Source organism: Mastomys coucha, unplaced genomic scaffold (genome assembly GCF_008632895.1).
Source record: "Mastomys coucha isolate ucsf_1 unplaced genomic scaffold, UCSF_Mcou_1 pScaffold18, whole genome shotgun sequence".
Lineage (NCBI taxonomy): Eukaryota > Metazoa > Chordata > Mammalia > Rodentia > Muridae > Mastomys > Mastomys coucha.
In genome coordinates this window covers 83,254,181-83,275,125 of record NW_022196900.1, presented here as the reverse complement: position 1 = coordinate 83,275,125, position 20,945 = coordinate 83,254,181, and the positions used below count along the sequence as shown (strand labels likewise).

General features: G+C 36.0%; 1 protein-coding gene across 10 annotated transcripts in view; it reads left to right on the top strand.

The window, feature by feature from the left end:
* Zmym4 (zinc finger MYM-type containing 4) overlaps positions 1–20,945 on the top strand; it is a 121,835-nt gene that overhangs the window by 65,624 nt on the left and 35,266 nt on the right. For 9 of the 10 annotated variants that reach the window (XM_031378675.1, XM_031378678.1, XM_031378677.1 and 6 more), the window contains 13 exons: positions 1,835–2,009; positions 2,118–2,330; positions 5,747–5,897; positions 6,341–6,456; positions 6,834–7,109; positions 7,770–7,920; positions 8,566–8,738; positions 10,118–10,268; positions 11,637–11,777; positions 12,433–12,470; positions 13,677–13,821; positions 16,759–16,874; positions 18,895–19,066. In XM_031378675.1, coding sequence (XP_031234535.1) covers positions 1,835–2,009; positions 2,118–2,330; positions 5,747–5,897; positions 6,341–6,456; positions 6,834–7,109; positions 7,770–7,920; positions 8,566–8,738; positions 10,118–10,268; positions 11,637–11,777; positions 12,433–12,470; positions 13,677–13,821; positions 16,759–16,874; positions 18,895–19,066 — 2,018 coding nt within the window. The remainder of the gene's footprint in view (positions 1–1,834; positions 2,010–2,117; positions 2,331–5,746; positions 5,898–6,340; positions 6,457–6,833; positions 7,110–7,769; positions 7,921–8,565; positions 8,739–10,117; positions 10,269–11,636; positions 11,778–12,432; positions 12,471–13,676; positions 13,822–16,758; positions 16,875–18,894; positions 19,067–20,945) is intronic. The other variant, XM_031378679.1, reaches the window with a different exon arrangement.

Genomic DNA, 20,945 nt, shown 5'->3' with positions numbered 1-20,945 from the left:
TTCTGGACATCATACAGTCTCTTGTTCTCTGCATTTTGATCAGTTTTGGTGTTCTTTCATGGTCTTTGTTGTAAAGAGAAGTTTTTTTGATGAGGAATGAGAACTACATTTAACTGTGAGTATGAGGATAAATATTTAGAATGTAGTTAGGGATTGTCCTGGTTTAGTAAAGTGTCATTTGTAGGTTCTCAGCCACGATTCATGGCTTCACTAGCCTTGGGTAGTTGGCTAGGTTCCCAGTACCAAGCATGGCTTTCCTCTTACTGAGCAAGCCTTAAGTCCAATTAGAAAGCTGATTGCTGCCACCAAATATATGTGTGCCACTATTGCACTCTTAGGGTTATCATGCTGAATATATTCTTATCATCATTTAATGTCTACTATTTTTTTTTAAAGATTTATTTATTTATTTTATGTGTATGAGTACTCTGTAGCTGTGAGCCACCCTGTGTTTTCTGGGATCCGAACTCAGGACCTTTGGAAGAGCAGTCAGTGCTCTTACCTGCTGAGCCATCTCACCAGCCCTAATGTCTACTTTTTTAAATAGGAGAATGTTTTCAAGTCCTATACAAAATAAGTAATTTAGGAGTATAATTTTGTTGATTCTGCTAGATCACATTTTTATTACACTAAAAGAATTATTTTAAATTCCTGTAGCTTTTCTGAAAATATGCTAACAGAAATGTGATTGTTTCCTCTTATTCTGCCATGAGATATAATTTAATTGGTGTATAAATTCATTGAGGTCAATGAGAAATGTTACTTCCATTGCCTTGATCTATGTTGGAATCCTAGTCCTTGGGGATTCATTCTTTTTTGTCTTCATTACTGATGCTTACATGTTAAATTTGTTAGATGTAGACATCTGGAGTTTTATATGGTGATGCTTAAATATATACCATATAGGACTAGGTAAATAGCTTATTTATAAAAATGATTGCCTTTGAGGGCATGAGTTCAAATGATCAGCATTGGGAAGGCAAAGAGTAGTAGATTCCTGTAGCTCAGTGGGGCAGCCAACCTAGTTGAATCTTTAAATTCCAGGTTCAGTGAGAGACCCTGCCTTGGAGGTTTTGTAAGATGGTTCAGCAAGTAAAGACTGAGTACCTGAATTCATTCCTGGAAGCCACATGTTGTCTTCTGACATGCAGACATATAGAAACACAAGATAAATAAACATGAAATAGAAAAAAAGGCAGAAGGAACAACCCCCCCCACTCACATACACACACATACACTGCACATACACACCACAGATGTACACATGTACACTCACAAATTTAAACAGCTGTACACACATACACCAACAATTTAAGTTGCAATGCCCCTGGGGGCTGGAGAGATTTAGTGGTTGGAACATTGATAGTTTTTTAGAGGACCTAGCTGGGTAGCTTACAGCCATCTAATTCCAGTTCTAGGCAATTCAACTTCCTCTTCTGTTCCTTGAAGGTACCAGAAACCCTAGTGGTCACAGGCATTCTTGTATGCAAAGTACTCATATGCTTAAAATTAAAGATGTTTCAATTTAAAAAGGTTGCAATGCCCTTCAGAGTAATTCTAGTTTTATTTGGTTGGCTTAATACACCAAGAGGATGGTAAATTTAATAATCTTGTGACTTAGCCGGATGGTGGTGGTGCACACCTTTAATCCCAGCACTTGGGAGGCAGAGGCAGGCGGATTTCTGAGTTCGAGGCCAGCCTGGTCTACAGAGTGAGTTCCAGGACAGCCAGGGCTACACAGAGAAACCCTGTCTTGCAAAAATCAAAAAAAAAAAAAAAAAAAAAAAAAAAAAAAAAAATCTCGTGACTTATTTGATCTCTGTTGTCATTTTAGAGACATTTTAAATCCAAAGGATGTGATCAGTGCCCAGTTCGAAAATAGCACCACCAGTAAGGATTTTTGCAGTCAGTCATGCTTGTCAACATATGAACTGAAAAAAAAGCCCATTGTTACCATAAATACAAATAGCATTTCAACCAAATGCAGCATGTGTCAGAAGAACGCTGTTGTAAGTTACCTTTTTACTTTACTTGAAAGAATAAGTTTAATGCTTATGCTTAAAGAACAATGTTTGATTCTTTTCATTTGATGTTTGGCTTTATTTTGTAATTCTTAGATTCGACATGAAGTTAATTACCAGAACGTGGTTCATAAACTCTGCAGTGATGCCTGCTTCTCTAAGTTTCGCTCTGCTAACAACCTCACTATGAACTGTTGCGAGAACTGTGGGGGTTACTGTTATAGTGGCTCTGGACAGTGCCATGTGCTTCAGATTGAGGGACAATCTAAGAAGTTTTGTAGTTCAATGTGTGTCACCTCATACAAGCAGGTATTTGATCTTTTTAATCTTGATCTATCTTCGTGTCAGGGGAGTTGAAACCTTTGGGTAGGATTATTTTTGAAACAGTTTAAAACAATGAGATTAATAATTGGTTAAATTTTTACATGCATATGGTATTTGCCAAATGCATACATATTAAATGTTCTGAACTAGAGTTCTATATGTCCCAATTTCTGTACATGCTTTAAGAAATGCATCTTTTAGCTCGATAGTGGTGGTACACACTGTTATCCCAGCACACAGGAGACAGAGGTATACAGATCTCTGCACATTTATTTGAGGCCAGCCATAGTTACACAGGGAAACCCTGTCCCAAAAACCTAGTAAGAAATGCATCCTTTTAGGATATGGCTTTGTTCTGTGAGACAGGGTCTCACTATGGAGCCATGTCTTCTTGGATTTTGTCATATGACCCAGGCTAATCTTGATCTTCTAGCCCTCTTGCCTTTGCTTACCAGGTGCAGGAATCATCTGCATTTACTGGCATGCCTGGCTAGGGCATGGCTTTCATTTAAGATGTGATTTGTGTTTTTGAATAGTAATTTTTTTTTTTTTTTTTTTTTTTTTTTTTTTTTTTTTTTTTTTTTTTTGGTTTTTTGAGACAGGGTTTCTCTGTGTAGCCCTGGTTGTCCTGGAACTCACTCTGTAGACCAGGCTGGCCTCGAACTCAGAAATCCACCTGTCTCTGCCTCCCAAGTGCTGGGATTAAAGGCGTGCGCCACCACTGCCTGGCTTGAATATTAATTTTTAAGTGACCTAAACATTCAGCAGAATTATATTTCTTAAGGATATATGTTCTTTTTAGTGTATAGCCTTCTGATCTTTGAAATATATTTTGATTTTTATTTATATTCGTTCTTCAGCAAAAAGGTCCAGATTCATGTATGTCTGTGCATGTATATATGTACATATATGCACACACATATGTTTTCTTGCAAGTGGAACCACATAATTACAGTTGTAAACCAGAAAATAAAAATCTTAATAGAATGAAAATTATTTTCTTTTGTTCTAAACAGAACAAATGAGGGCTATTCATTACTCTGTAAATTAGAGATTTGCAGAGAATAAACTGGACAAACTCTGTGATAAGGATCTTGTATGCCGTTTTGGTTTTTTGTTCCACATTTCACCAGTAAATTTTGGTTAAATATTAGTTTCATAATTGGTTAACCTAAACAGTGGTTCCCAACATATGGTGGGTTGAATAACTCTTTTACAGAGGTAGTTTAATACCATTGGAAAACACCGATATTTACATTATGATCCATAGCAGTAGCGAAATTACAGTTCTGAAGTAGGAATGAAAGCATTTTATGGTTGAGGGTCCCTACAACTTGGAGAACTGTGTTAAACGGTTGCAGCATTAGGAAGGTCGAGAACCACTGTCCTAGGGGATGGTAAATACTTTTTATATTTTATGGTGTCTTCCTATTTTATTTCATTTGCTGATCTGACTTTTTTTTCTTTTAATTTGTATATAGGCCACTAAAATCAGTGAATAGTGCCAGTCAGGTTTTACTAGTGTTGTACTCAATTATTCTCTGTTGGGGAAGAGGTAGTGTTGTTTTGCTTTGAGAGTTAGGCTCTCACTGTGTAGCACTGGATGACCTGGGACTCACTCTAGAAATTCAGCATTTTTTCAAATATTGGTGCTTTCAGTTTAAATCTAATTTTTAAAAGGGTTTAGCCTTAATGCATAATATATATTCATGGTTTTTTTCTCACAAATTAAAAAAAATTAATATTTTCTGAAGGCTATTCTTTTCCTGATAGTATATCAGGTACTAAAAGTTGAGTCATACTTTATAAAAGGAAAAATAGATTAAAACATATAACTTTAGATTGGGTTTTTAATTTTAATTTTGAAAGTTTACTTTTCATGTATTAAAATATGCTGTGTTAAGGACACGTTTCTCAGGTCCCTCCTCTCAATCTTCAAAAGTACAAGGGCCTGGCATGGTGGTGCATACCTTTAGTTCCAAGAATTTGGGAGTTAGAGGAAGGCAGGTTCCTGAGTTGGAGGCCAGTTTGGTTTACATAGCTAGTTTCAAGCCATTTAGAACTTCCTAGTGAGACTCTGTCTTCACAGCAAAAAACCAAACAATCTTCCCCCCCCCCAAAATCGACCAAACTATAGAATTTTAATGTAATGAACATTAAGACCAACCTAATATGTTCATGTACAGATTTACATGGGGAAAACACTTAGACGACATATATATTGTAGTTTTTTTTTTTTTTTTTTTACCTGTTAATGGGCTATGAAAACTAGGCAGTGTAAAGTAAGAGCAAAAGCACTAATACACAGCTTAGCACATTGTGGGTGGTTGCTTCTGCTTTCCTTTCTTTAATTATAAGTTATTCAAGCAAACATTGTCCAATTTCTGTTTTGTGGGAAGATATATTTCTGATATACAAATAAATGAAAAGATGGTATGATGGGAGTATTATGAGACTTTGTTTATCACAGACAAAGCATAGCTGGTAGAACTAGATGTGTCAGCAAAAGTTTACAAAAATAAGTTTTGCCTCAAGTCTTTGAAATTAAGTTTGTGTTTACAGTTCTGATCTGGGAGTTAGAAGATGTTCCAAATTAGGCTTATCTTAATATAAACACATTTTAGTGTCATGTTTACTATTTATCACAGAAAGGGGAGATGGTAAAATCTTTTAGTTCTAGCTTAAGCAGTGTTTTCTTAAGTGTGTGACAGGGTAATAATAGTGCTTGCCTATATTTTCTGTTGAGTCTCTAGTCGAGTGACAATTGCTCTGTCAGAATCATTGTTTTCTGCTCTCATCTTGATGCTTACAATATGCTTTGTTAAGGACAAGATTGATACTGAATCTCCTAAGTTTACTGATTTCATTAAATTAGAACTTTACTGCTTTAAATAGTATCTCTGATAGGAAGCTCTTTACAATTTTGGCTAATATATAAAAAAGAGACAGTTGTGTTATATATAAAACAACTTTTTAAAAACAATGTTTACAAGTTATTAGATCTTAAATTAACTAGTAGGTTATAACTAATACTATTTTCTAATGAGATACAATAGAAATACGGAAGTATAACATATGGTTCCATGGTGTGTGTTGTTCAGTGAAATGCTTTTCACTTTTGTATGCATACATATATAATATGCATACTCAGAATTTCAGAATAACATACAAGTTTCCTCTGTGAGGCATCTTTCTGAGGATTGTACTGATGATCTTTTGAAAACTACTGTTTTAAAATACTTCATGAGTAAGGGGAAAAAAATGTACCATGCCGGGCCCTGGGATTGATTCCTACCATCACACATAAAAAGTAGTAATATTTCAACAGTTAAGTTGAACATTTCAAAGAATTATGCTTTATGAATTTGGTAAAAATGAATGTTGTTTTATTCTGTTACTAGAAATCAGCCAAAATAACACCATGTGCGCTTTGCAAATCATTGAGATCCTCAGCAGAAATGATTGAGAATACCAATAGCTTGGGGAAGACAGAACTTTTCTGTTCTGTTAATTGCTTATCTGCTTACAGAGTTAAAATGGTTACTTCCGCAGGTAATACTGCTTTCATAAACTATAAAATGTAATCGTTGGAAAATTAGTTACTACTTTTTTGCTGGCCCACTTTTTTGTCTAAATTTAATTGATTTTTAGTACAAACATATTTCACACTTTTGTTGTAAAATATTACCTGTTACCTTATTTACTTGTTTGCCTATTTATGCATCCCCCTTACTGAATGGATTACAAATAACCTTCCTTAATGTATTTTCTTTATCCACATCCAGTATATTTCAAGATCCATTTATTTTATAATTTCAGGGTAGATTATGACTTTAAAATTTTTAAACTTTTTAAATGTTCAGTTAGTTTATGATAGATATGGCATGATTGAGGTTAGCTTCAGTTCCTATAGCTTAACTGAAAATTGAATTTTTGTCTGATAATTCCTCCTAGGTTTATGTGTGACTCATTAGCTTTTACTTTCATTTGCTAAGGTGTACAAGTTCAGTGTAACAGTTGTAAAACCTCAGCAATCCCTCAGTATCATCTAGCCATGTCAGATGGAAGTATACGCAACTTCTGCAGCTACAGTTGTGTGGTAGCTTTCCAGGTAGGACCTTGGGAATCTTCCTCTTCCTCAGTCAGTGAATCACCTACTATAGTCATACAAACTTACTGTTGCCTTGTACCAGGATTATTGTTTCTATTACAGCGTTTCAGCTTAGCTTGTTAGCTTAGCCTGTACAGTCACTTAACTGTCATCCATGAAATTTAATGACACTATTGAGAGAATACTAGTTTTGAAGATTATTGGATGGTTTTTTTCTACATGAGTGAGAGTTGCCTCATTCAGTTTTAAGGTGTTCAAAGACAAGGTACCTAGCTTGTTGCATTACTAGAATCTTTCTTGGCATACAGAGGGGCATAATTCCTAGTCTTTGAACAAGTGATTAAATAGACCTATTTTTACTGTTTTACTTTTTTCAGAAATTGTTTAACAAACCAACTGGAATGAATTCTTCAGTAGTGCCCTTGTCTCAGGGCCAGGTAATCGTGAGCATCCCCACAGGTTCATCAGCATCTGCAGGTGGAGGGAGTACCCCTGCTGTGTCGCCCACTTCCATCAACAGCTCTGCAGCTGCTGGGCTCCAGAGGCTGGCTGCCCAGTCCCAGCATGTTGGGTTTGCCCGAAGTGTGGTGAAGCTTAGATGTGAACACTGTAACCGTCTTTTTGCCACAAAGCCAGAGCTTCTTGACTACAAGGTAAGTGTGGGCTGGGCTCGTAGCTGCTGTGCAAGTGGATGCACATAGGAATGTGAGTTTAAGATTAGCCGTGGCTACTCACCGAGAACTTCTTTTTACAAAATACAAAGGAAGTAAAACAGGAAAATATAGGTTCATGGTAAGAATTTGAGTATAGCCGAGCGGTGATGGCGCACGCCTTTAATCCCAGCACTTGGGAGGCAGAAGCAGGTGGATTTCTGAGTTCGAGGCCAGCCTGGTCTACAGAGTAAGTACCAGGACAGCCAGGGCTACACAGAGAAACCCTGTCTCGAAAAACAAAAACAAAAAAACCAAACAAACAAAAAAAGAGTTTGAGTATATACTTAAATACATTCTGTAAATGTAGTTTTGATTTTCTGTCTCAAAATTGCACCATTTAGGTTTTTCAGTTTTGTGATAGAGGCTTACTGTGTAAATCTGGCTGGCCTGGGACACAGTATGTAGACAGGTTGGTTTTGAACTCAAAGAGATCTTGTCTATCTCTGCTTTCTGAGTGTTAAGATTACAGACGTGCCATATGCTCAACTGCTTATCGTATTTTTGAAGTAAGAGGGATGAAAATTTTTACTATAAACCAAATGTCTAACCAAAATTTACTATAAACCAAATGTCTAATTACTATTCAATATTTCTTTACAGGGTAAAATGTTTCAGTTTTGTGGCAAGAATTGTTCTGATGAATATAAGAAAATCAATAATGTAATGGCAATATGTGAATACTGTAAAATTGAGAAAATTATAAAGGAGACTGTGAGGTTCTCAGGTACTGACAAGTCATTCTGTAGTGAAGGTAAGATCAATCTGTTTTATCCTTTGTACAGATCCACCACATCTTTTTATTTATTGACAGATAATTTGCTATTTTTATCTAGTTCTTTAATTTTATGTAGATATTAAGTGAAGTCAACGATCTTCTAAAGTATAGTACATAATATGGCAACACAGGATCTATTTGACCCCAGTAGCTTGGTAGAGAATTCAGAGACCTTTAGATCCTGTCCTCATTTCTAGATGGAAGGGTTTAAGTTCTACTAGCACCCTAAGTTTGTGTTTCTCAATAGGGTTAGCAAAGTGAAGTTAATTTTCTTTTTTTTTTTTTAGATGATATATGTGTTTAAGAATGTTTTACTTGACTCTAAAATGGCAGTTATCCTTCTTGACCTGTGGCTTTCAAATTATTTGACTATTATACAAATTAATTACATTTCACATTGCATCCTACTGTAAACCTAGGATATTTTCACACTCTAAATGAAACAAAAACTTTATGAAATGTAACTCACTATATGTAACATATAGTTCCGTCAGCACACATAGAACTAGCTAGTTACAATCCTGTAATTGACTTATTGGCCTGTCAGTTAGTTAAGTCCCATGTGTGAAAACATTATTATTATTCAGCCCATTATCAATTTTATCTTTTCTGATTTCTTAGGTTGCAAATTGCTTTATAAACATGACTTGGGAAAACGCTGGGGAAGCCATTGTAAAATGTGCAGTTATTGTTTGCAGACATCTCCCAAATTGATACAGAATAATTTGGGCGGAAAGGTGGAAGACTTCTGTTGTGAAGAATGCATGTCTAAGTATACAGTTTTGTTTTATCAGGTAAAAAAAAATATCATTCACATCCCTGGGTTTGGAGAGAGTTAGCATTAGGTTCTTAATTCATGAACAAAGAATAATAATTTGATGATTAAAGTTCCTTTAATATTAAATATTTTGTTTCTTAGCAATTAGTATAACATATGGAGGCATTTAAATTTAGTCCTTTGTTTTTAACTTCTTGTAGAAGATACAGTTGACTTACGATGTTAAAATATTTTAATAATTATTTTATTCATTTATCATTTAAATACATGAATCTGTCTTCTGAATCCTGAAAAAAATTGTTTAATTTTTTAAAAACATCTTTGTTTCTATTTTTATTTTTGTTAAATTTATTTATTTTATATGTACAGTAGTACATTCATGTCAGTGTAGGTGCAAGTATGCCATGGCTCTTGTGTGGGAAAGAGTTCAGATGAGAACTTGTGTGGGCATTGATTCTCTTTCCATCATGTGTGTCTGAAGATTGCCCTCAGGTTATCAGGCTTGGCAGTAAGTGCCTTTACTATTAAGCCTTCTTACAGGCCCAGAACTTTGTTTTTCAATTGTTACTTACTAGGGTATTCTACATACATGAATTGATTTTTTAAAAGAGTTTTCTTTTTTATAATGTCATTGGTAAGATTGGTGTGATGTCTTAGGGATAGAGTAATTACTATACAAGTGTGAGGACTGGATTTTGGATCTCCAGCACTCATATAGAATTCCACATGTAATTACATTGCTTAGATGCAGAGCTCCAGAGAGTAAACTGGACAGCTAGAGTACAGCTGATGAGCTCTTAGTTCAACTGACAAATACTGCTTTAGTGAATAAGATAGTGAGTGATTGAGGAAAGAACCCCTGCCTGTGTCCATGTTAGGCTGCCCCTTGTTTGTTTAGAAAGATGTCAAAATGTTCAAGCACATATATTAGACAAACAAAGACACAAACTTTTTTAATCATTAGTATATGAATAACTACCATTTTAGGACAGTCACCTTTGACTTGATGATTTAAGTTCTATAAATAAAAGCAAATATGCTATCTTGTCAAATTATAAATATGTACATAAGCAAATATATTAATTTCAAATTTAAAACGCTTGTAAGTTAAGTTCTAAAGTTCATTTCAGACTGAGATATTTTGTTTGTTTTTTAACTATTTTTATTATGTGTGTATGGGTTTTTTTGTCTATGCATCATGTTTGTGTCTGGTGCCTTCAGAGTCCAGAACAGAGGGCAACAGATCCCCTGGAACTGGAGACTGTTCTGAGCTACCATGTAGGAGCTGGGAATTGAACCTAGGTCATCTGGAAGAGCCAAGTGCTCCTGAAAGCTGAACCATCTCTGTAGTCCCTGATAATTTGTTTCTTCTTTGCTCTCTTCAATTTGTTTCAGATGGCCAAATGTGATGGTTGCAAGAGACAGGGTAAACTTAGTGAGTCATTGAAATGGCGAGGTGACATAAAACACTTTTGTAACCTGCTTTGCATCTTGATGTTCTGTCATCAGCAAACTGTATGTGACCCACCTTTACAAAACAACACAGGTAAAATGCAATGAGTAGTAAGTGAACTCTTACCAGTACAAGAAGCTAACTACTTTACTTCTACAGATTAGAATATATAAATTGTCAGTAATTTTATGAAATACAAATTTTATTATGTTCAAATTATATTAACAAGCTAGGCATGTTGGCACATGCCTTTAATCCTAGTACTTGGGAAACAGAGGCAGGCAGATTTCTGTGAGTTCAAGGACAGCTAGGACTGCATAGAGAGATCCTGTCTCAAAACAGCAGGAGCCCCAACAACAAAACTCAACAAATACCATTAACATTTAAATGGTTTATCAAATACCTGAAAACAAATGATTCTATCTATCTATCTATCTATCTATCTACCTACCTACCTACCTACCTACCTACCTACCTATCTATCTGTTGTCTGTCTATCTGTCTATTAAGACAAGATTTCTCTGTGTAAGAGAGTCCTAGCTGTCCTAGACTAGGCTGGTCTTTAAAATTCATAGAGATCCACCTGTCTCTGCCCCTCTAACTGCTGGGACTAAAAGCTTACACTATCATGCCTGGCAGGCAAATTTTATTGTAGCTTTCTCTCAAAATACTGACTCAGCCCCACTCATTTTCTGAAAAAGAGGGATATTTACAGTTTTTAAATTCTGTATACACCTTGGCTTTCATAACTAAAGATTTAACACACACACACACACACACACACACACTATGTCTCATGCTCTCCTTGAAGTCTTGATCACCTCCCTTAGCCTGACTCTAAGACTTCAAGGAGAGCATGAGACATAGTGATTTTGAGGCCAGCCTATGTTACACAGTAAGACGTGTGTCAATCATCAACCAACTATTTGGGGCATAAAAATCTTAGAAGCTTTATGATTTGGAGCACAAATTAGTGCCACTCTGAAACCCAGAACTGTCCAAGCATAGTACCCTTGTGAGGAGAAGCAAGGGCCTACTCTACAAGCTTCTTACAAAGTCCTTAACATATGAAGGTAAGATTTAAGACAACTTTGTCTTATATTCTCATTAAATCTACTTTGTGATTGTCATTGCTTGGAATTGTGCCTTTGGACATTTTTGTTGGTCTTAAGTGAGATTGATGCATTTCCATACAACTATAAAGTACATGAGAGACTTTCAAGTTTCATTAATCAAAAACTAGCAAACAATGCAGTAATTTAAGTGGGAATAAAAAAGGCATTACACGTGATCTTATCCAAAATGTCAAGAAGTGATAAAAGAAGCCCTGTTATTTCTGAAGTTTCTCTGATCCATAGCAACTTACTCAGTCCTGGAAACATTGGTCTCCTTTGAGCTGTTGATTTCTATGTAAAACATAAATAAATTATGAGAACTTTCTTCTTTTTCTCTTTTAACCAGCAAGTATTTCCATGGTTCAAGCTGCTTCCGCAGGGCCCCCGTCCCTCAGAAAAGATTCAACTCCAGTCATTGCTAATGTGGTGTCTTTAGCAAGTGCTCCTGCTGCTCAGCCCACAGCGAACACCAACAGCGTCTTACAAGGTATAGCTTGATATGAACTGCTTCTCTTACTACTTGAATTAAATATTGTATATGATAGGTTATTTCTCATGGTAAAATGAGTCAATTCAAGCCAGATTAGAATATATTAAGGACAAGTCAATTGAGAAGGTGCTCTCAGGTGAATTCACTGACCCCCCAATTTCAAGGCCAAGGAAGTCACCATGGGGGTGAATGAGGGATGGGTAGAAAGAAAGGGAGCATGTACAGTAGGGAGGGAAATCCAAAATGTTTGGATTATATAGGGAAGAGCCTCTGGAGGAAAGACAACTCATCCCCTGGGCTGGAAAGTTCAGGGTTCTGGGTAGAGTATTTGCCAGGTAGGGACTGAAGGATGCTGGGAGAACCTGCAGGCCAGTTCTGCTTTGAGATGTAAAATACACGCCTTAATCACTTGTCCCAGGGTCCTAAGCCAAATGTATGTAGCTACAACAGCTTGCAGCACCACTTATGTACACTATGGTGTCTTCACAATCTTTTTTTTTTTTGTTTTATTCTTTAAAGTTTACTGCTTGCTTTTATTGAATTAAGTAGAAAGTTACATATCATCATAACTAGTGTTTATTAGCTGATAATTGGCTTTAATACTGATGTTTAAATGTAAAGATCCTAAATTTATGTTTCAATTTCTATTAAGGTGCAGTTCCAACAGTAACAGCGAAAATCATTGGGGATGTAAGTTAATTTGGTGTTATTTATATTTTCATTTATATGTATTACATATAGGTCTGAGCTAATACACTCTTTTGAAGAATAGAAGAATTGTTTATGAATATAGTCTCTTATCTAATCTGGTCTTTTATATACTTTTATTTCTTTGAAGGCTTGGTAGATACCTTTATGTAATTAATTCCTGAAGGTTTTTTTTAAATTCTGCATAATTAAATGACTGAGGATGGTCATGTGACCTGAGAGACTGTTTTAGAGGTTGTTAATACCCACACTTAGGTCTCCTCACTCCCATTCCATGCTAGTCATACTGTATATGATTTTTTTCCTACTTGATAATGTCTACTTGTCTCTTTTGTTTTGTTTTGTTTTTTGTTTTTTCGAGTCTGTCTCTGCACTTGGGAGGCAGAGGTAGGCGGATTTCTGAGTTTGAGGTCAGCCTGGTCTACAGAGTGAGTTCCAGGACAACCAGGGCTACACAGAGAAACCCTGTCTTGAAAAAAACAAAAAGAAAAAAAAAGAAAAGAAAAGAATGAACAAAACATATGATGATGGTGGCACACGCCTTTAATCCCAGCACTTGGGAGGCAGAGGCAGGCGGATTTCTGAGTTTGAGGCCAGCCTGGTCTACAGAGTGAGTTCCAGGACAGCCAGAGCTATACAGAGAAACCCTGTCTCGAAAAATCAAAAACAAACAAACAAAAAAACCATATGATGAAACAGTGATATTTCTTGAAAATGTTCCTAGCCTCTGGAATAATTTTTATGTCTGAGTTACTTTTTAATTTTTTTGTGGTTGCAAACTTTATACCCCTGACCCGTAGTTTCAGCCTTTTCAAGTTACTTTGAGTGATCACAAGTGATATTATTAATATTTACATCCTCTAAGTCAGTCAGTTCTCATTTAAAACTCTGCATTGTATTGATTATCAGTTTTTTACAGTAAGCTTATTGGTATTTTTCTTGATAAGCAAATGTAGTAAGTACATTGAGTTAGTTGATAGTTATTAAAATATTCTTTGGTTATCATCAATATGTCAAGTATATGTTATGTCTGGTTTATTTATTAGCATACTTACATGTTGATTCTTTTATGTAATTTAAATGTTATATCTTTTAAAGTTGAAATTCTTATAATTACTCAAAACATTTGAAAATCCTTTGGTTTCTGATCTCTCTCTCTTTCTTATTTATTTATTTATTTTGAACTAGGCAAGTACTCAAACAGATGCCCTGAAACTTCCACCTTCCCAGCCTCCAAGGCTTTTGAAGAACAAAGCTTTATTGTGCAAACCCATTACACAAACTAAAGCCACCTCATGTAAACCACATACTCAGAACAAAGAATGCCAGACAGGTATGTTTTGTGGGATTTGTTATTTTATTTAGAGCAGGGGAATGAGCACACTGTTTCTTGCTTACATGAATTGCCCAGTATACTTTGCACACTTTGCCTGTGAAGAAGGTATTTCTCTATCTGAGGCTTACTTTTTTATGAATTACTAATGTTGTAGGCTTACTGTAAGCTTTAGAATAATGTAAATAGGATTTGAATTCAGAAATGCATTAGTTTTTTAATGTGCTATTAAGTTTATACAAATTAACATCTTATTTGCTCATTTGTGTATGTGTTCATTTAGTGGTATATATATATAGCTGTGCTCCTTGCATATAACACCTATCCCTGTTCCCTTCTATTTTTTTAAAAAGTCAGTTATCTTGGTGCTGGTAGTACATACTTTTAATCGCAGCACTCGGGGCAGAGGCATGTGGATCTCTGAGCTTGAGGACAGCCAGGGCTTCACAGAGAAACTCTTTATAAAAGAAAAGGCAGTTGCACTAAGGGTGGTTTTACATACCCTTCAGTCTTAGCATTTATGAGGAGGCAGACAGAGCTCTGAGTTTTAGGCAGCTTTGTAAGTTATGTGAGGTAGAGTGATAAGAATCCCAGTATTCTTTGCCTGTCAGTTTTGGGTATAACTTCCATCTTGTGAATGAAAGCTGATTGGAGCATATGCTGCTTCTTGGCCACACACATCAGGAATTTACATTTGTCTTTACTATTTTATGTGTATGAGTACCCTGCTTACATGTATATATGTGCATGCTGTGTGCACATTCGTGGTGCGCATGGAAGTCAAAGGAGCTTTGGATCCTCTCTGAAAGGAATTGGAGACATATGTGATCTGGCATGTCCGTATTGTGATTTGAATCTGAGCAACAAGTACATTTAATTGCTAAACCAACTCTCTAGCTCCTCCTAGTGAGTTTTAAAAGCTTTAACTGGATGTTGAGAGTACAGAGAAGTCCATTTTGACACAGCCAGTCAGAATTGAAACGTTTTTTCAAGATGTGCTAAACTGAGCTTAAGTACTGAAGCAGGTAGAAATTTTAATAATTCTATTTGTTTTTCACACTCAAGGCAGTTGCCCAAGAATTACTCTTTTATAGTCTTCATCTTCCTTGTTTGCTTGTGTATGGATAGCTGCTTTTGCTGCCAACCATAAGTTCCAGAGTTTTTAAACTAGAAACCCTAGTTGCAAGTTGTCATCCTGTAGGCTGTTGATCCTGAATAATATGCACCCAAATTAGCTGAGACCTACTTAGGAGATTCCTTTCGGTGGAGATGAAGACCCATTCTCTGTCTTCCCTGCATGGGCATGCATGTGTCATGGTCACTATGTAGAGGTCAGAGGACAGCTTAGTTGGTTCCTGGGAAATCTCATCATAGTTTTTGAAGTGCCTTCTTATTATTTTCCACAATGGCTATACTAATTCATGGTACCCACCGGGGGTGTTAAGAGAGTCCCCCTTTCTCTGTGCTTACCAGAATTTTTTTACCTTTTTTTTTTTTTTGATAGTAATCATTCTCATAGGTATGAAAAGATATTTTATTTTAATTTTTTAAAATTTATTTTTATTTATGTATTTGTGTGCCTTCTTGCTTGTATGTGCACCAGGTACATCAAAGTGTCAACAGAAGCCAGAAGAAGGCATTGAGTTCTCTGCTGGTTATGAGGTCACTGGTAGTTATGAGCCCCCTGATGTAGGTGCTGGGAACTAAACCCAGGTCTGTTGTAGGAGCAGCAAGTGTACTTATCTGCTGAACTGTCTATCTAGCCCTGTCATTACAATTTTGACAGGCATTTCTCTGGTGATCATTATTGCATTGAATATTTTTTCATTGTTATAGTCACTGCTTGTCATTTTAATGAAGTACCCAAGACAGGTAATTTAAACAGAAATGGTTTATTTAGCACTTAATTTTGAAGGCTATCACACAATGTTTGGGGTTCCAATTTCCTGGCTCTTGTTATGCTATGATGTGGATAACAGATGTGAATATCTTTGGGAACAAGCAATTGATTCCTTCTTTACGAAGAACAGATCAATTAATGCCCTATACTTCCTAATAAAAGTATGGTTCCCTAACCCCCTTGACCTAAGGTTCTCTTAAAGGTTTTACCATCTATCAGCAACACCATGTTGACCACTCATAAATCAGGTTTTTTTGTTGTTGTTGTTGTTGTTGTTTTTGTTTTGTTTTGCTGTTTACTTGTTTGAATTTCTTCTGTATTCTAGATAATAGTCCCTTTGCAAATGTTTTTTGCCATTCTGTAACTATTCTCTTAGCTTCCAGATTGCTTCTGTATATAACATTTCAAATTTGGTATAGTTTCTCTGGCCAGTTATACTTTGTTGTTGTTGTTGTTGTTGTTATTGTTTTTGAGGTCATACCTTTAAAATAATATTTTCAGAACAATATACTGAATAATTTTTTTAAAGATTTATTATTATACATAAATATACTGTAGCTGTCTTCAGACACACCAGAAGAGGCTGTCAGAGCTCATTGAGGGTGGTTGTGAGCCACCATGTGGTTGCTGGGATTTGAAGTCAGGACTTTCAGAAGAGCAGTCAGTACTCTTACCCACTGAGCCATCTTGCCAGCCCAAATATTTTTTTTTAGTTATCTAATACTTTAGTTATTTTGCTTGTCTTGCATTAAAATCTCTGATTCATTTGGAATCTTTTTTTCCCCTTGTCTTTTTTTTTCTATTTTTTTTTTCTCCCATATTTAGTTTTTTGAGACAGGGTTTCTTTGTGTGGCCCTGTCTGTCCTAAAATCATTATGTAGACCAGGCTTGCCTCAAACCTGGAGATCCATTTGCCTCTGCCTCCCAAGTGCTGGGATTAAACATGTATTTGCTTGGCGCAAATTCTTCTCTTTTAAAATGGAATTTCTCTAAGTTGTTTCTAACCCATTTTTTTTGTGTGTGCTTTTTTTCATTAGACACTCCAAGTGAGCCCCAGGTTATGGTGGTACCAGTCCCTGTGCCAGTGTTTGTTCCCATACCTCTTCATCTTTATACCCAGTATACTCCTGTCCCCTTTGGGATTCCAGTTCCTGTGAGTAATCATTGAGAGATAAGATCTAATTTAGCTTGCATTTTCCTCATTTAAAATTTTACAGCTGTGTAATAAAATGTCATACTTCTTGGTAAAATATACCTGATTTGGTTTGCCTGCTGTTATATTTCCTTTGTTACTTATTTCAGAGAATGTAGACATTTTCTTTTACTCATACCTTATCTTCTGAAAGAGTGTTGTGATGTAACATCTCTAATCTTAGTACTTTTGAGTCTGAGGAAGGAGGATTTTGACTAGCTGAAGGTCAGGTTGGTCTCCATAGTATGCTCCTGGCCAGTCTTGGCTGCAGTTAGACTCTGCCTCATGACAAAAAGAAGGGCTAGAAAGTCAGAGGACCTGGGTTTGAGTCATAGAACCCATACAGTAGCTCACCTATTTGTAACTCCAGTTCCAGGAGATCTACCACCTTCCTCTGACCTCTAGGGTCACCAGACATACATGTAGGGAAACATTCATAATACATAAAGTAAGTCAGAAAGCAGCTAAAGAAAAAAGAAAACAGAAAAAGTTAGTTTTGAGATCACTCAAATAGAAAAGAAAAATCAAAACTATGTATGTTACGATTCTGAATTCTGGGCCAGCTTGGTGGGTGAATCGTAATGGTGCTTGCTATTCAGTCTAGCTAGCCTGATAATCTGAATTCAATCCCTAGAACCAAGATAAAGGTAGAATGACTCAATACATTGTCCTCTGACTATGGCAAATATATCCACTGAAGAACATATTAACATATAATAACACTACTAATAACAGTACTACTACTACTACTACTACTATTACTACTACTACTAATAATAATAATGACAAAACAAAAATTAAGAGTCCTGAACTGTAGCAGAGATAAAAGAAAATTACTGTCATTATATCTTACTTTCTTTTAAATATATTGACAGTTTTAAAATAAAAGTGATTTTTATGTTGTAAGATTATTCTTTTGAAGACTTTAGAAGCACTTTGTTGAGTATCTAGAAAAGTACTTAGTAGTAGGTGTTTTGTTTTGTTTATAATAATTTGTGGTTTTCAGACAGTGCCACTAGGTAGCTCTGGCTGGTTACAGATGTAAATTGTACACTATAGACCAGACTGGCTTCAAACTTGCAGAAGTCCACCTGTCTCTCCCTTCCATCTGCTGGTTTTAAGGCATGTGCTACCATGTGCAACTTGCTTACTAGAATTTTGTTTGTTTTTTTGAGACAGGGTTTCTTTGTGTATACTTGGCTGTCCTAGAACTCTCTCAGTAGACCAGGTTGGCCTTGAACTCACAGAGGTCTGCCTGCCTCTGCCTTTCATGTGCTGGTATTAAAGATGTATACCACCACCACCTGGCTTAGATTTTTATTTTAATCATTCTAGTCTAATAAAAATGAACTACCAAGACTCATAATTCTGAATATCTTCTTCCTCTGCCATTATTTTAGTACTTACATCATTGCATAGATTCTGACAAGAAATCTATTGTGGGGCTGGTGAGATGGCTCAGCAGGTAAGAGCACCAATTGCTCTTCCAAAGGTCCTGATTTCAAATCCCAGCAACCACATGGTGGCTCACAACCACCCATAATGAGATCTGACACCCTCTTCTGGTGTGTCTGAAGACAGCTACATTGTACTTATAATAAAAGATATATTAAAAAAAAAAATAAGAAAAAAGAAAAAGAAAAACCTATTGTGTAAAAAACTCTTGGGCCGGGGAGAAGGCACACTCTGCATAGTACTTGCTGTGCAAACATCCAGCTCTGAGTTCAGTGTCCAGCATTGACGTAAAAGCCAGGCATAGTTACACAAACCTATAATTCCAGTGTTTGAAAGTCAGAGACAGGAAGATTCCTGGAGCTTGCTGGCTAGCCAGTCTAGCCAAGGGCAGACCTTGTCTTATAAAAATAAGATAATGAATAACTGAAGAAGATACCTGCTGTGGACCTCTGGCCACACACACACACACACACACACACACACACACACAGGAAACCTAAGAAACCTTCAGTCCTTGTTCTTTCAGATGCCTGTTCCCATGTTTATTCCATCCTCTCTGGATAATGATGAGAAAGCCACTGAAGGCATTGAAGACATTAAAGAGAAACTTGCCACGCATCCATTTGAAGCAGATCTTCTTGAGATGGCAGAAATGATTGCAGAAGATGAAGAGAAGGAGAAAACTTTATCCCAGGGAGGTTGGTACAATCTTTTTTTTTTTTTTTTTAAGATTTATTTATTGTTATATGTAAGTACACTGTAGCTGACTTCAGATGCACCAGAAGAGGGCGTCAGATCTCATTACAGATGGTTGTGAGCCACCATGTGGTTGCTGGGATTTGAACTCAGGACCTTCAGAAGAGCAGTCAGTGCTCTTACCTGCTGAGCCATCTCACCAGCCCCTGGTGCAATCTTTAAAATAATTGTTTTTGTGCTCACTTACAATTCTATAATTTTCTTGTATCCGAAGTAACATTAAGTTTCATATTATTTTTGTATTTTGTGATTACTTCCAAACCTAAGTTCCATGCACAAGAATCCTTCATATCTAATCAACTGCATGCTGGTGTTGGCTAAATAGAAGCATAGGACAGAAGACTTGTTGTCTCAGTTACCTAAAAAGAAGTCTAAGTCTGTTAGTTTGCAATAAGGATGATGTTTATTCATGTGTGTTTCTCACAGTCTAGACAAAGTCCTAGTATATTGTGTGTTTTGCAGCATTTAGTCTTCATAACCAGCCTATGAAGGGAGTATTGGTCACTTTATATTTCTCATCCTGAAATTGAATGTTAGTTTTGTATAGGTTATACAGCTAGAAAATGATAGAAGCAGAATTTGGCCCCAAGACACATAATTAAACAGAACTTTACTGATGTATATCCCAGGAAGCTTTCTAACCTTGATTGTACCTTCTTAATTTGTGATTACAGGAAGAAGTAGAAAAAACATAGTTGTTGAAATGTGAAGCACAAAATCGCTTTCTTATGTCATGAGTGAACTAAGAATGTTTTTTGTGTTTTTTGAACCAAATACCATTTTTCCCCTTTTATTTAGTCAGTGCTAGATTTTTAATAATTAGTGAGTTTTTGAGAGTTTTATTTTTTTAGACGTAGTTTCTCATGTGGTCCAAACTGGTCTTGATCATTCCAATCCCTGCTCCCCCACTGCTATGATTATCATCACGGACCATTATGTCCAGTTAGCTGGTGGGGTTTGATTTTGCACAATAGGTAATAGGAAAAAAATGTTCCCCATTATTGCATATCAAGAAACAATGTGAATGTTGCTGTTATGTTGCCATCAGATATGGGTTTTTTAAGATTTGTGTTGGTTTTAATTATGTGCAAGCATGTATGTTTATGCCTTATGTATTAGTTTGTACACTGAAGTCCAATGCCTGGGGAGGTGAGGATCATCTCCTAGAGATGGAGTTACAGGCATTTGTGAGCTACCTAGTGTGGATGCTAGGATCAATTCCTAACCTCATCTTAACTGACCAATAAGTTTATAATTTGTACATAGTATCATCTTATTATCAGTATTTATGTACGTTCTCTTTAATATATTATCTTACAATTCTCATTTGCTAATGAATGTCTTAGAATATAAGAATATTATCTGTATGCTTGAACAGCTTTTAACTTCTGATAGCATATTTAATTTAAATGTTGAGATAATTCATAATTTAAAAAAAAACTTATTTTAAATTGGCCTTTTGTAGCCAGATGTGGTAGCAAATACCCATTATTTTAACACATGAGAGGGTGAGGCAAGAGATTCATGTAGTCAGTCTGAGCTGTAATGTGTTAGTATTATAATACCAAAAACTAGTTAGTATCCAGCAGGGGTTAGCGTGACTATTCTGCCACATTACTATTTAACATTTATTGGGGTCTCCATTTTACAGATGGAGAACTTTGCCTTTGTATATCATTGAGTCAGAAAAGCTTTAGAAAATAAGCTATCTTCAAGGCAAACACTTGTGATTACTTTAATGTTGCTAAAATGAAATGGTTAAGCAATATGGGAAGGAGAAAAAGGATTTGGGACTAATTTTTCTTTGATTTCAATGAAAAA